The sequence below is a fragment of the Artibeus jamaicensis genome, unplaced genomic scaffold, assembly GCF_021234435.1.
Source record: "Artibeus jamaicensis isolate MK-2021 breed Jamaican fruit bat unplaced genomic scaffold, CSHL_Jam_final contig_354, whole genome shotgun sequence".
Taxonomy (NCBI): Eukaryota; Metazoa; Chordata; class Mammalia; order Chiroptera; family Phyllostomidae; genus Artibeus; species Artibeus jamaicensis.
Window position 1 is genome coordinate 32,992,795 of NW_026521803.1, and position 15,132 is coordinate 33,007,926.

The 15,132-nt window shown below is 45.3% G+C and overlaps 1 protein-coding gene across 2 annotated transcripts in view; it reads right to left on the reverse strand.

Moving 5' to 3' along the window:
* Window positions 1-8,707: 8,707 nt before the first annotated feature.
* Window positions 8,708-15,132, reverse strand: part of MBD2 (methyl-CpG binding domain protein 2) — a 64,956-nt gene continuing 58,531 nt past the window's right edge. The window contains exons 5-7 of one of the 2 annotated variants that reach the window (XM_037165043.2): window positions 14,715-14,892; window positions 10,482-10,615; window positions 8,708-9,176 (exon numbers count right to left, since the gene is read on the reverse strand). In XM_037165043.2, coding sequence (XP_037020938.2) covers window positions 10,489-10,615; window positions 14,715-14,892 — 305 coding nt within the window. In that variant the 3' untranslated portion in view covers window positions 8,708-9,176; window positions 10,482-10,488. Of the gene's footprint in view, window positions 9,177-10,476; window positions 10,616-14,714; window positions 14,893-15,132 lie in introns of both variants that reach the window. The other variant, XM_037165042.2, reaches the window with a different exon arrangement.

Consider the following 15,132-nt stretch of genomic DNA (forward strand, 5'->3'; position numbering starts at 1 on the left):
AAAGGAAAGCATACGGGGACAGAGAACAGATCAGTGGTTGACAGGGTTTAGGGTAAGGGAGTACGTGATTACAAAGGGACAGCACGAGGAAATTGGGGAGGGGGGTGGTGAGAGAACTTTCTGTCTCAATTACAGTGGTGGACATAGGCTTCTATCATTGATCCATACTCATAGGCCTGCATATCAAAAGACTAAATTTAATATAACTTTTAAAATAAATATCTTCCTAAAAACCCAAGATGGTTTCTAATCCTTTAAACATGTGGGAGCACTTTACACTTCTCCACACACTCTCCTCCTCACTCCCTTTCCCCTCTGGAGAGGCAAGCTAAAATGCTCAGATAGCTCCACATTTTGACTAAAGGTATTTTCACCTCACATGCTGGAAGCTCAAGACAGCCCTGCCCAAATAGGATGAGTCCATTCTACAAATAACATGCATCTCTGTCCCTCGGCTCACCGTGTGGGCCTCTCCCTTTTACTAGCATCGTTAGATTAGAACCAAGAAAATTCTAATGGAACATGGATAAAACAGTGGGTTAACAAAGTCTAAAAATATTAAATTAAAGGTAGGGGAGACCCATGACTGTGTAATTGCTACAATAATTAAGTATTGTTGCCCAAGTTCAATAGGGATCATTGCTCTTTTCTTTCCAGGAGGTAAAGTGTTTGCAAGATTACTCAGTCTGGGGCCTTGTTGTTTATTCTTACACCATTTATTTGCTTCAGATTAAGGGGGAAAAGAAAGCAATTATGTCTTCATTATCTTACATAATTACTGAAGAAAGAGCAACAGAGAGATTCTCTTGCCTGTTTAACATGGTGACTTGCAAGTAAGAGTACCAAGTGGAGAGTTGCAAAGTAAGGCTCCACCGGAATCTCACCGAATGCTCAACGCTCTTTATGTATTATTGTTCTAGAATATCTGAATATTGATTTGATCATCAACAGAACTTGGCTGAAGACCCTGGTAATAATCAAGTTAGTATCTGCCACTGAAATACTTAGCATGAAATATATAGTAAAGAACTTGGCCTTGCCCAGAGGACTGGTTATTGCCCTCTGCTTCTGGGGGGTAATCTGTGTCATACTCTGGAGCAGTGTGTCTTTTAGGGCAGGGCCTGGCCATACTAAATTTTAGGGTAGCACCTGTCGCACCCAACAATCTGGGGCAGACAGGCTAGTGATTCCACAAAGACCAACCATGTGACTTGGGGCAAGTGCTTTCGGTCAAGCTGCACCAGTCACCCTGGAGACATGTCACCCACATGGGCAAGCAGTCAGTCAGTCCATCAATGATGCCTGCAGAGTTAGGTCCCAGCAAAAATCTCTGGACACTGAGACTCGGGTGAGATTTCCCAGTTGGCAATACCCTGTGCACACTATCGCACACTGATGCTGGGAGGGTCGCGTGTCCTTACTCAACAGAGAGGGGGAGATGGAGCCTGTGCGTTGGAACCCTCCCAGACTCTGCATTTCTCTTCCTTTGGCTGATGTTAGTCTGTATCCTTTCCCAGCAATAAACCCTAGTCATGAAGATGATAGCTCCTGGTGAGTTCTCTGGGTCCTTCTAGCAAATTATTGAGACTGAGGGTGGTTTGGAGGACCCCTCAGTTTGCAGTTACTGTCAGAAGTGCTCTCATAGAGGACTGTGCTTTCAGACACTACAGCTAATGCCAGGAACTAAATTCATAATCTCACCCCTAAGTTCACTCTTTTTAAAAGTCATTGCTCATGTCCAGGAGAAACCTACACACTGATTAAGATGAGAAGTATCTGAGGAAGGGTCAGTATGGAGTTATATGCAATGTGTCAGGTAGAGTCATCCTACCACGAAGGGAGACACTGGAGGGGAGGATGCATCGGGCAGCCTTCAGACAGAAATGCAACGCTCTTAAGCTTAAAGAGAATCGAGCACTTAAACTGACTGTGAGAGAAAGAAGCTAACTCCACCAAGAAACCAATAAAAATGAAAGCACAAAGGTTTGGTGTGGGGTGGGCAGAAGTATGACCAAAAGGAATATTTAGCACCTTGAAGCAGGTATTGTGTTTGACTCCCGACAATTCTATCACTTCCATATAATTAATCAGAGCCACTTGGTGTGGTCCCAAGTCCCTTTTGTCAGTGAGTGGTTTAGAAATGGCCATGTTACCCAATGCTAGCCAATAAGGTGTCGGGCCTTCTAAAATGGAGGCACAGGAAGAAACTGTTTCTTTTCTCTTTGGCCATTGTCATGTCCGAACATGTCAACCGAACCATCTTGCTCCTGAGAAGAAGATGGAGGTGATGCACGGAGAGAGGGGGCCAGGGCCCGAGGACCACGTGGAAGCCAAGCGGGGCCCTGACGCTCTGCACTGGGATCTGTCTTCCACCAGCATTGTCTTTTACAGACATTTACTATGAAATTCTTTCTTTTTTTAAACCATTTCAGACTGATTTTTCTGTTATCTGTAGCAAACAGCATGTGGCAGAGAACTGCCCCTCAAAAACATCCAATTCTGTAATTCCCAGGAATTGTAAACATGTTTACACAACAAAACAGTGTTCACACGTGCAATTAAGGCTGTGAAACATAAAAATAGAGAATTTATCCTCGATGATTTGTAGTGGACTACTTAATCTAATCAAATGAGCTCTTAAAAACACAGATCGGCCCTGGCTGGTGTGGCTCAGTGGATTGAGCGCCTGCCTCTGCAAACCAAAGGGTCACCGGTCCAGTTCCCAGTCAGGGCACATGCCTGGGTTGTGGGCCAGGTCCCCAGGAGGGGGCGTGTGAGAGGCGTCCACACAGGGATGTTTCTCCCCCTCTGTGTCCCTCCCTTCCCATCTATCTAAAATAAATAAATAAATAAATAATCTTTAAAAAAAAAAAAAAAAAACAACCAGAAATCTTTGGCCTCAGAGACATGTGGCAGAAGCGTAGATCAGCAAGTTACAAACTATAGGAAGGACTTGGCCCCCTTTTGTTGACTTTAAAGATGAAGTTAAAGAGCCACCAGCCAGGGAATGTGGGAAGCCTCTGGCAGTGGAGAATGACCCCCCAGCTACCAGTCCTCAAGGCCGTCTGCCACATGTTAGATGCCTAATAGAGAAATGGAAAAGATGGTAAAATCTTTTTACTTGAGGATGTGAGCTAAATTCAGTTTTGGACATTTGAATTAAGAGAGTACTAAGGGGACATGTTTGTAAGAAGACATTCCTCTAATGTTACATTTTTTTCCCCGAATGATCTCTGAGATACCGATCTCCAAATACCCTTTAGTGGCGTGGGTTATCTCCATTCTTTACCTCTCACCCACGTTTGCTCTTGCCTCTCTACTGGTCCTTGAAAATATGGCAATTGAGCCTAGATTTCATTTCAAAAATTGGAAGAACAAAGACTGTCACTGTCCCCTGAATGAATTTAAAGTTCCAGGAAAGTTGGATGTTTTTGACTCACTGAGTAATACTGCCTCTGCCCCAGTGTCGGTTCTCAGTGTGAGGTGACTAATCCATCCCCCTCACGGCAGGCTCTGACAAACCCAAATCTCGTTTGCTCCAGTGAGGCGCGATGTATATGAGTCATAGCGTACGGCTGGGGTTTCCTCATGTATAACATTATACTAAATGACTCTGCACTTTGCGGGGAGATGGAGGAGGGAAAGAGAAAGGTTTCGAAAGAAGGCATTCATTCTTTTAAACATTCTCACCATAAATAGCACATTCTACCACGTTGCTGTTCGTATTTTCTCCCTTAAGTTTCCGAATGGCTCTGTTTCACAGAACTAGTTATTGCTGGGTACAAGGCCACTCCCCATAAATCACACTGCGTCAACAAGGCCCCCTGACATCTGGCCATCAGCCTCCCCAACACCCACGCAAGTCCTGCTTTGGTTCTCACTCTGTCCACGCAGGGTCTGTCCAGCCACCAGAATTCAGAGCTCCCCCGAGAGCAGATTCCAATCCCAAAAGAAATCGGCAGGTTTTTTTTTTTTCTTTTGAGAAGAGGGGTTGCTACCATTTACAACATATATTACCATATACCAGGCACTGCGATGTATTTTCCCTTTGAAGAATTTTACAGAAGCCACAGATACCACCTGAGAATAAGCACATGGTCACAGGACTGCCTAGGACGGCAAGTTGGCGGGCTCCTTGACTCCACGGGTCGTGAACCTCAGAAGGAGTCCTGCCCTCCAGAAGTGGTATCAAAACTAATACACTTTAAATAAAACAGAAGCATGTGTCCCAAATTTATGGATATTAACTCATAAATTTCATACATGGACTACTCTACTAACCTGCTTCATAGGACACTGAAAAATTAAAATCTGAAAAGGAGATAAAAACAAATATTGAGGTCAGATACGTTCCCCCCATGAAAGCTTTACACGTGTCCTAGACGCATGCCCCCCACTCTGAAGCCCCAGGGGCTATGGCCCATTTGCAGCTTGCTGCCAGGCTTCTCACAACACCAAGTTTATGAATGGTTAAAGAAATGGAAAACAGGAAAAGGGAAAGAAATGGAAAAGCTAAAAGTACTAGAGCACAAAGAAAAATGCTAGCCCCTGAGACAAAAATAACTCTCAACTTTTTGTGACTAAGAAACTGTACCTGTTCCCACCTCTTACAAAAGACCAATAATCCTAGTGAAGACTTCCCAGCAGAAGAGGTCTCCTGAACAGCCGTTGACTACACGTAGAAGGACCAGGGTTCCCGCGAAGAGTCCCTCTGCCCGATGTAAGCCAGTCACACTGGACTTCATAGGCCTGTTGTTCTGCCACAGAAAGGCAGCTTGAGATCTGAGTGGGGTGGGCAGTGAGCTTTGGAAGGTCTCATGGCATTCTAGAAACAGAAGACCTCTCCATTCAAACTCCCTTCTCTTCAGTTTAGCTTGGGAAAGGCTTTTAGCCTGCCTGGTTCTTAGATCCCTCAACTCTTCAATGGCGACAATAACCTGTGCCCGTTACAAGGCTTATAAATAAATAAAAAGTCAAACATGACACAGGGGTGAAGGTGTTCTATAAACTATAAAATGCTGTATAGATGAAATAGAAACTTGGTCTTCTTGCCATAGAAACAAAGCCAAATAATTCACAAAGCAACTTACAGGTACCCTTCTAGAGAATCCAGGGTGTTAATTAACTTAAAACTGTGAGGCCCGCCCCAGGCCCGCCCTTGGAGAGGTCCAGACTGACAGCCCAGTTGCTCCAACTCCCAATACCCCTGCCGATCCTGCTGTTAAGTGGCCAGTGTAAGTGCGCGACCTGTGAACTTGGCAGAGGCCATTCAAGTGGTATAGGGGTCACATCCGCGCCCCGGAAGTGAAGGCAGGCCAGATGGGGCAGGCAGCAGCCCTGGCACAGGCGTGGAGGCTGCGGCCTCACGAGGTCTAGGGTGGCCTATCCCGATTCCGTGGAGTCCTCTCAGGCCTTCTGTTCACCAGAAACGCCCACAGAGCGACTGAGCGATGGTCGCAGGAGCAAATCCGCGCGGTGTCACTGCGCAAGCTCTGAAAGCTTTGGGGCCTGAAACCCAGGTCGGAATCCCCTTGGGTCTGAAAAACGCGGGCCAGAGACGTCCTCAGGGATTGAGTCATTGAAGATGACTTACACAAGCATGTTTAAAGCTTCAAAATTTATTGCTGTACACTTTCGCATAGCATTTACTATGGAAATACTAATAGTGCAAATATTTATTTTGGACTTGGTAGCATTTGAGAGATCACAAAGGTTTCTGATCTTTTGCAATCATTTATGAAGACCTATTATTATTCAACTTATTTTTAAAAATCAAAACAAATAACCTTAGACATTATATAATGCATTTGAGGTCTCCTCTCTAGAACAGAATGGTACCCTGGAAGCCACAGGGGGTACTCCTTTCCCTGATTATACAGACTTGTAACGTGTCCAACTGCAGGACTCCGTTCATCCACAAATCCAATCAACAAGTATTTACTGACAAACTGTCACGTGCCAGGCACTGTGGAGGGCTCCGGGGACATTAGGAAGAAAAGATGCAATCTCGGCTTTCAAGGTTCTTTACAGTCTCAAAGTAGAAACAGACATGCAAACAAAATTTACAATAGAATACAGTAAAGTGCTTCCTTCCACGGAGGTATTTACAAAGTACAGTGGGAACTTGGAAGAGGGGAAAAGGTCATCCGCCTGGAGAAATCGGGGACAGCTTCACAGAGGAGGTAGCCACTGAGCTGAGACTTGACCAGTGACCAGCAGGACTCTGCCATGTAGACAGACGGGCAGGCAAAGGGAACGACAGGTGCACAGACACAGAGGCCCAAGGGGCACGTGGAAGGAGCAGGTTATGCAGGAGCAGCTAGACAAGTAGGCAGGGATCGGGTCACGAATCTCCCATTTATTCAACAAACGTTTACTGAGTGCACACTGTGTGCCAGGCACTGGGCGAAGCGCTGGGTTCTAACAAGAGACCAAGACAGACACACCCCTGCTCTCGTGGAGCTCACATTCTAGTAGAGAGACAGACAAAAAGTCAACAAATAAATTACAGACTTGGAAAATTCCATTGAAGGAAATAAACAGAGCATTGAGGCAGAAAATAAGTATTATGGCGGGGTCACTGAAATTATTTGGGGTTATCAGCAAATGCCTCTTGGAAGTGACAAAAATGATACCCGCAGGGACTGTAATAACGTGCTCCAACAGTAGCACTCACTACACACCAGGCACTGTGCTAAACATCTCAGAAACAGCATCTCATTTAGTCCTCACACCGACTCTATGAGGTAGGTATGATTATTCCTATGTCGTAGGTGAGGAACAAGCTCAAGATTAATGAACCCGACAAGTCACACAAATGGCAAACCAAGGTTCAAACACAGGTTCTCTTCATTTCAAAGTGCTCACTCTTAAAAACTACTCTAAACTATATATACAGATAAGTGAGAAATTCTGAGCAGGGAAATGACACAGTCGCATTTGCTTTGAGGACCATTCTGATGACTCTGTGGAGGAGGAAAAGGAGGGTTGGAGACAGACAAGGAAAGGGAAGCGGACAGGTAAATTTTTTGCGGAAGTGCAGAGGAGAGGAAACTGCATGGTGGCTGTGGCTGTGGGAATGGACACGCAGACACGAGGGTGCGGTTGCTGGTGCTAACGGTATGGACAGGATGTTGGGGAGGCAAGGGAAGGGGTGGCCTCTGGGATCCCTCCTGGCCTCCTGGGCTCCTGCCTCAGGCAACTGGGCCGGATGACTTGCTTTTACACAAGTTGGGGAATGCAAGACGGCGACAGGTGTGTGAGGATGAGAGGACAGACTTGACTTTGGGCATGTCATCCTGTGGGTTACTGGGAACACCTGCACTTCCGAGCTGGTCCCCAGTTGGACACCATGTAATGGCTTTCATACCTGTTCTCTACCTGAGCAAAGTATGTAAGAACAAAATCAAAGTTCTGTACGTGTGTACATTGTGTTGTTGCTTTTACAAAAGATATCTTGGTGGGATTGCTTTGTAAAAAGAACAAATGATCACCAAGGTGAAGTTACCCCAAGCCTGATTACAAATGGAGAATCAGACTTAGGAGAGGCTAAGAAAAGCCTTTGGACAGCATTCGAACTAGTCATACCAGTTCTCCAAAAAACTCAAAATCAACGTTCTATGGCCACCCCAGCGGGGACAGTCTGTCGGCCCAGAGCAGTCCCCCTCTGCCAACAGTCTTCCTAGAATCTGCAAGTGTCCCTGCTCATCCACCAGCAGGACTGCTCCCAGGGCCTTGGTGGCCTGAGGCCCAGGGATCAGAGCTGAATGTGGATCAGGAGTTCCAAGAAGGGCTTACTTACGTCACCTGGCACAGGGTCCAGAGAGACGGCAGCCCAGACCTAGCCACTTACACACTCCTCTGTTTTCTCTCCTTTCGCTCACTGGGGAACTGAAGGGTGCAGGAGGCAGTGTCAGTCAGACGCACGAGCAACACTTACGTGGGACTGGTCACAGCCTTGAACACATCGTTTCTGGGTCCCATTTTCAAAGTTAAGGAGTACATAAACCCATCATGTAGAAATATACCATGCTTGCTCTAGTCTCCAAATATGCTTAAATTGGTTTATTATCACTGCCTCCTTTCCTTGGTATCAGAGTAACTTCTGTTCTCATTGTAGAACTCAAAATAATACTATGCACTTTTAATAATTAGACAGCAAGGAATTTAAGTGGTAATGAAGTTACACTTACGAGTTTTAACAGCGAAAAGAAAATAAGTGGACGCTTTAATGCTCTGGAGGCCAGGTGAAGAATTAAATGCTGGGCGGCCATGCCGCTGCACCTGGAGAGGTGCTGCTCTCGGTGGCAAACAGTCTGACCCCACCTGTTAACTCAGTAAGCTCCTGGGAATTAGAAAATGCACAATGATCTAGAAAAAACAACAAACACAGGCTTCTGGAAAATCCAAGGGTACTTGTGTACCTAATTCCTGCCCAAGGACAAAATTTACATATTCTTATAGAACTAACAAAAGTACTGGCCATAGGCAAAGGGAAAAAATCACATATGCTAGATGGCAACTTACGAGTTCTGGTGAAGACACAATGGTCACGACACCTGGAAGCCTGCTGCAAAGATATAAACTACTTGCTAGCACTTCCATTTCAAACCTAAGGCTCAGGGGGCACAGTTGAATGGAAATCAGGAATGCTGAGGAGAGGCTGTTTATTGTCTGTGTTCTTTAACAGAAAGAATCCCAATCAGTCTGTGAATATAATCATTTATTTGTCTTTACACTGATGATGGAAGAATGTACAGATGTCCTCTTTCAATAAAGTATAAAAATCTGTTTATATACAGTGAAGTCACAATAATCTTTAATTGGGAAATTTATTGGGTGTCCTGATCCATTCATATTAAAACTGGGTGGCAACAAACATTTCTCATAAGTGCTACATTTCCAGTAGATTGCACCTGGCATCCAAAGCTCAGCTTCATCTTAAGGGTCCTGCTTGATATTACAAAAGACTAATTTTAAGTCCTAGGACTCAAAATAAACATCATTTTTTGAATAATAGATATATACATCAAAATACATCTAAAAAGGCATTGGTTAGTGCTATTAAAAAGCTCTATGTGCTCGGGTACATTTTTTTTCTCTTACAGGCAAAACCCAGTGGAAACGTTTTGGTTCAATTCTAGGAATTTGCTCTTGGGGAACATCAGCCAAGTTACCTGGAAGGAAAAACAAACAAACTTAAGTAATTCAATGATTTCTCAGGTGAGGTCAGCAAAACTGGAAAGAAGAATTAGAGGCTAAATTTCACTGAGCACCACATTTCTGGAGCCTTGATTAGCATTTAGTTGCAGCGAGTTGTACATAAAAGTGCTCAACACATCCCCTCATCCTGCAGGCTCACAGAAACACCAGTTCCGCAGGGAGGCTGCGCTGACCTTTCACTTCACGTTAGCTCCCCGGCCAGCAACTCTCAGAGCGCTTTTATTTTTCCTTTGACAACACGTACGTCTTGGTAGTTACATGGTCATGTGAGCGTCTATTCAATACAACTGACTCTATGGTAAGGTTCTGTGAGCATGGGAACTGGGTGACTGTGTCCATCACTGCACCTCCAGGCCCTAGCACTGAACACTAGGATGACTCTCAAGATGAGTCACTCACCCCCAAGACTGAAAGGAAAGGGAGGAAGGGTTCAAAACCAAGGTCAGAATTACAACTCTGTAACTCACTGTGCTCATTCCCTCTCTCCCCTCCCTCTTTCTTTCTTCCCCCTCCCTCAGTTTTAGGTTCAAAGAACACAAATAAATAATCCAGCACAAGCAGAAGAAAGTAAGATAAAACCTGTCGGAAGGAAGCAGGACAGAAGCTGGGAAATGAGATGCTGCATAAACACTCGGGAGGTTTGAGTGTGATTACTTAGAAGAGAACCCACACCCAACAGAGCACAGCCCATGCAACTCTTTACGGGAGAAGAGGACGGGATCAAAATCTGTATTTTTTAAGGTAAGCTATTTATTACAGTTGAAATGTCCTCATTCTCCCTGCATCAAATCTTACGCTAAAGAGAATCTGGAGAAGGGGAGAGATTTCTGCCTCCTTTGCAGCCGTAACTATAAAGGGGAGACGACACACCCCAGAAAGCTGGTGTGGTGGAGATGACGGCCACCTTCGCGCCTCGCCTCCTGTGGCCATCCATCCCTCCCCTCCTGGAAGAGTCCTCCTCTTCCTCCCCCGCTTTTCTCTGGGGACACCTTGGGGGTTTCCCGCGTCTTAATAAAGGAGGTGCAATCCCTTCCAAGTGGCTGTGGGGCTGCGAATGGTTTTACGTAATGAGAGCCAATGGCTGCAATAACTGATCTGGTCCTTAACTACAGAGAGGCACCAAACAAGAGCTCGCGCACCACCCATGCGAAGGTGGAGCCTTCCTGTTCCCTGCTGAGGGAGGCAATGACAGGCAAAAGCGAGAAAAGAAAAGGTCTGCAGCTCCAAGCCCCTCTCTCTCCGGAGTTAGTTCACCTGACCATATTCTTAAGCTTCATCTCCACTGTCCATCTCAATGTCCATCTCTTCTGTGTCAGCAGCTCGAGACAAGATGTCCGCCATCAGGGCTTCTTCCAATTTCTTACGCACCTGTTGTACTCGCTCTTCCTGTTTCCTTTGTAACAAGAGAATGAAAAGACTCGGGTCACTGGGCAAGTAATGGAAATAAGAAGCTGCCACTGAAGTTCATCTTTACTTCAAAATCATCAACATTCCTGAGAAAAACGTACTTCCTTCTCCCTTACACTTTGCAAAAGTTGCTTCTATTCTCACAAAACCAAATCACACAAGAGACGGGCGAGCATTCCTCACCTCACAGAGAATTCTGGCAGGAGCAGATTTATCTCAGTGACCTTTTCTTCAACCTCAAGAATCTCAAATACATGGAGATTTGGGGTTATTCCCATAAAGGGCAATCAGGAACATCTCGGAGGCAGGGACAGGGCAGGAAGTAACATGGAAGACAAAGAAGCAGAAAAGACTTGTCCAATGCAGCGCTGAGACACGGAGGCAGAGGGCGGGGCAAGCTGGGAGACAGCATGGCATCTGCGGCCGGTACCAGAAAGCCAGGAGAGCCCTCTCCTGGGTTCCCAGGCCTGCTGGCAACAGGCCATCGTGAAAGAAACAGATGACATGCTCCTCTGCACTGAGGACGGGAACAGAAAAGCAGGTCTTCAACTGAGATGAGCTGAGCAGGTCATAGCCTGGCAAAGTGTGTCTGTGTGCTGGTGCCTGCAACCCTCAAAAGAGGGTCAATAACACCACGTCACTAAAAAAAAGGTTCTGAACTGTGAGACGGAAAACAAAGCACAGGAACAAAGGCTATTGGTATGTACTTTATCTCAAAAAAGCAGAAAAAAATGAGCTGCCTCCAGACAGGGTCAGGGAGGGACTCCTAACTAAAACAGTTCAAGCAAACAGGTGGACAACAGAAGGTCCCATCCAGAACCACGTGGAGAGGCAGAGGTGAGGAAACACAGAAGAAAGGAGAGACCGGCACATAAGAGTCACAGAAAAAACAAGGGAGGGGGAGAGGGAGAGAGGCAGAAGCACAGGCGGGAAGGTTAGCCTCGACTAGAAGACAGACTGTCGCCTCCTGAGACTGGGGGCAGGCAGGAGGACAGATGTCGAGTGGCAGGAGAAGCCCCTGACGAGAGGCAGCAACGAAGAACATCTAGGGCTGCACGGGGGGGGGGGGGGGGGGGGGGGGACGACACAACACACATGGTTTTCCTCCATCAGCAACTAAGGAAGACGCACTGCAGCAACGCCCACACCTGGGAAGCAGAGGGGTAGAGAAGCAATGTTCCAGGAGACTCCTAAGACGCCCCGAGCAGCCATTCCTTGGGTGCCCAACCACTCGGAAAGCTGCATTCATATCTTCCAGTCCACATGTCTCTTTATCTCATGAGACTACCCACAAGGTAGTGAGGTTAACAAATTGTGTAGCCATGAAAACCTTCTATGTCATCTTTATTGAACTCTAAAATCAGCACAAAATGTGGAAACGTATGGACCTCCCCTTTGAAGTCAATTTTCTAACAGAAGGAGCCTGTCAGTGAGTTGGTCAGAGCTCTAGAGCCTCTGTCATTTCAAAAGAAGCTGGAGTCCCACAGATTTTCATGCAGTGAAGCAAGGTCAAGAAGAACACATTGTTTATTTCTTACATAGTTGGTCTTGCCTCTGGCTCAGTGACTCAAGGTTTATGACAAATGACATCTGGGTCTCACTGGCAGCCTCTCGCTCCTAATAATAGAGTTTGACAATGTGCACGACTGCCCTGGAGTCATTCCATTAGGAAGACACAGAAAATGGAGTGAAGAATGAATGGTTCTGGTTAGAGAAGTGCATCTCAGACTCTAGTACTTGCCACGATTCTCTTGTCTTGAGAATTACTTTCCACACTCATGGAAGCTGAAATTAAAGCATCTGCCCACCAGGACAGGCAGAATTCTAACAGTTCCCAAGTTGCCCCTGTCCCGCCCCTATATATACTCCTTGTATAAATCCCTCCCCTCAAGGGGAGGTGGACCTCAAGAATATGGTGGGATGAAACTCCATGATTAGGCTACTAATCAGTTGGAGCCTGAGTCAATCAAAAGAAATTATCATAGAGGTTCCGACCTAGTAAGAAGAGCCCTTGAAAGGCGCTGGCCCTTCCTGAAAGAAGCTGTGAAGGGAGTACAGAGGGGCCCGTGGGACAAGGAAACTGCCACTGGCCTCTAACTGCCGAGAACATCCCCCCCCCAGCCACAGTCGACAAGAGAACAGGGGCCTCTGTCCTTCAACCACACAGATTTCTGTAACAACCACTGGACCCTGGAAGGGCCCCGTGGATCCAGGAGGAAATTCGGGCCAGCAGACACTGTGGTTTCAGTCCATAAGACCCTGGCAGAGAGTCCAGCCACGCCTGCCCCAGACTCTGGACCTGAGGAACTGAGCTATGAATGGGCACTGTTTTAAGCTATTAAGTTTATGAAAATCTGTTACTCAGTATTAGAAAACAAATATACTCGTGGATGAGAATATTATCAAAAATGCTGAAAAAATATATACTTAATGTTGAGATCTTTAGCTGAAGATTTAACATAAACAACATTGGAAATACAATTGGAGAAAGGGCAACAATCCCATTACATTTCAACAATCCCAGTCTAAATTGCAATAATTTCGTTTGAACCTGTACTCATTCAACAAGAAATGTTTGCTTAATAATTTCTGTTGTGACAATTAAATCAAACGGGCAATTTGTTAAACAAGTCTGCCTTAAAAGGAAACCGCCCAGATCTGGCTCTGAGAGTTTCCTCTACTGTCAGAAGAGCTGGTGTGGAAGCGTCAACATTCCCAAGCCATCTCTCAGACAACCTCAGTCAACAGCACCAATGCCCTGGTGAAGTCCTGCTGATTAGTCACTCCAACACAGAGAACAACTTGTCTCCTGAGTAATTTCCTTCCTCAGGGGTGAGAATGAGCCAAACAGCAAGTTGATTCCTCGCCTTGATTTTACATTTTGTTTTTCTTAAAAAATAATCCTGATCATAAATGCTATGTAATCAAGGCGTCTGAATGAATTCAACACTGAACCACTCTCCATCTTTGTAAGCCCAAAAAGGTTTAAACAACATTATAAACCTAGCTAGACCCATGCATTTAAAAACATTCTCATGCCAACTTATAAGGATTCAGAAAAAAATACAAATATGAAACGTATTTGTAAATTATGCGATTCGAAAGTGCCATCTGCTGGTTTTGTCCAGGAATGATACCCAAGGAAGCTTTCTGATTTCCATACTGAGGATAGAAGCAATGCTGTATATACACACGGCTGTGTTTTTGAAGAAAATCTGGTGTGCTACCCTGTCATTATAAAGCAATGACACTCAAGGTCGCAAATCCCTTGAGACCATCTCTGAGGTCTGCATATCTAGCGTAGTGCTGCTGTTTCTGGTCAACGGTCTCGCTACGCCTTCTGGGCAATATCCATTTCAGTCATATGCTTCCCCTTCACTGTTAGCTGCTAATACCCTGATTGGTGGCTCAGCCTCAGAAAGAGTAAAAGACATTAACGGATCATGCCCATGCCTTACTCCCGGCTCTGTTTTACTGCTTTAACCTTTGCTTCATCTTTCCCATTTGCTTTAGGGGTGTGTGCACACATGCACAAGTGTGTCCGTCCATCTGTCTCTCTCTCTCTCTCTCTCTCTCTCTCGGGAACCACCTTAAACCTTTCCTTGAAGGTAGAGATAAATAAATCTCTAAACTGAGCTAAAGTGAAGTAAACATAATCAAGGTAAGCAAGTTAAATACTGAAAACACAACTGAGTTCAAAGCATGAGTATGCTCTGCTTTAAAGAGAGACTGCTTTGCAGACACACCAATACAGGAAGCCATACAAATAGGTCTCACTGGGTGAAAGAAGACCCCAAAGTACAAAAGACACTGCAAAGTGACGAGTAGAGAGTACGACTGACCTGTCCTTTAGACATGATCATGGTGACACCCTTATCCACACCACTGCTACCTTTTTCAACATGTGCCTGGTTTTAAATGTCCTACACATCACCTTCCATTGGTGTCACAAAAGCTCTGTAAATATACATACATAACTTTCCAAGGGATTCCTCACTTATCAGATATGCCACTGAACCCAACAGGCAGTATGCAATTTATCGGAGGTAAAAAGCAAGTTTCTGAATTTGGTCAAGCTGCCTTACCTAATGTCTTCGTCTGTGACAATGAAAGCTTTGCAGAGGGGTTGAGACGTGTTCAGCCAAACAGCGGGGTTCTTTTCCACAGCGGGAGAGGCCTGCCCTGTGATTGGTGCAGAGCTTGTGTGCAAAGCACTGGCAACAGCAGATAAAAGGGTCTCATCATTGCTACCTGGACCGACTCCTGCAATCAGACATTCGTGCTTGTTAAGGGAAACTTCCAGATGTGTTAGCAAACTTTATGTCACCTAGAGCAACCAATGTTTTCATATTCACTTTATATTTATATACTTAAAATAGAAATAAGCCAAAGGAGCAAAGCATTACACAATATCTCCTTAATATTTATTATACCAAAGAATTAACATTAAAGAAATAGTAAGATAAATAAATAAATAAAATAGCTGCGTGCTTCAAAAGAATT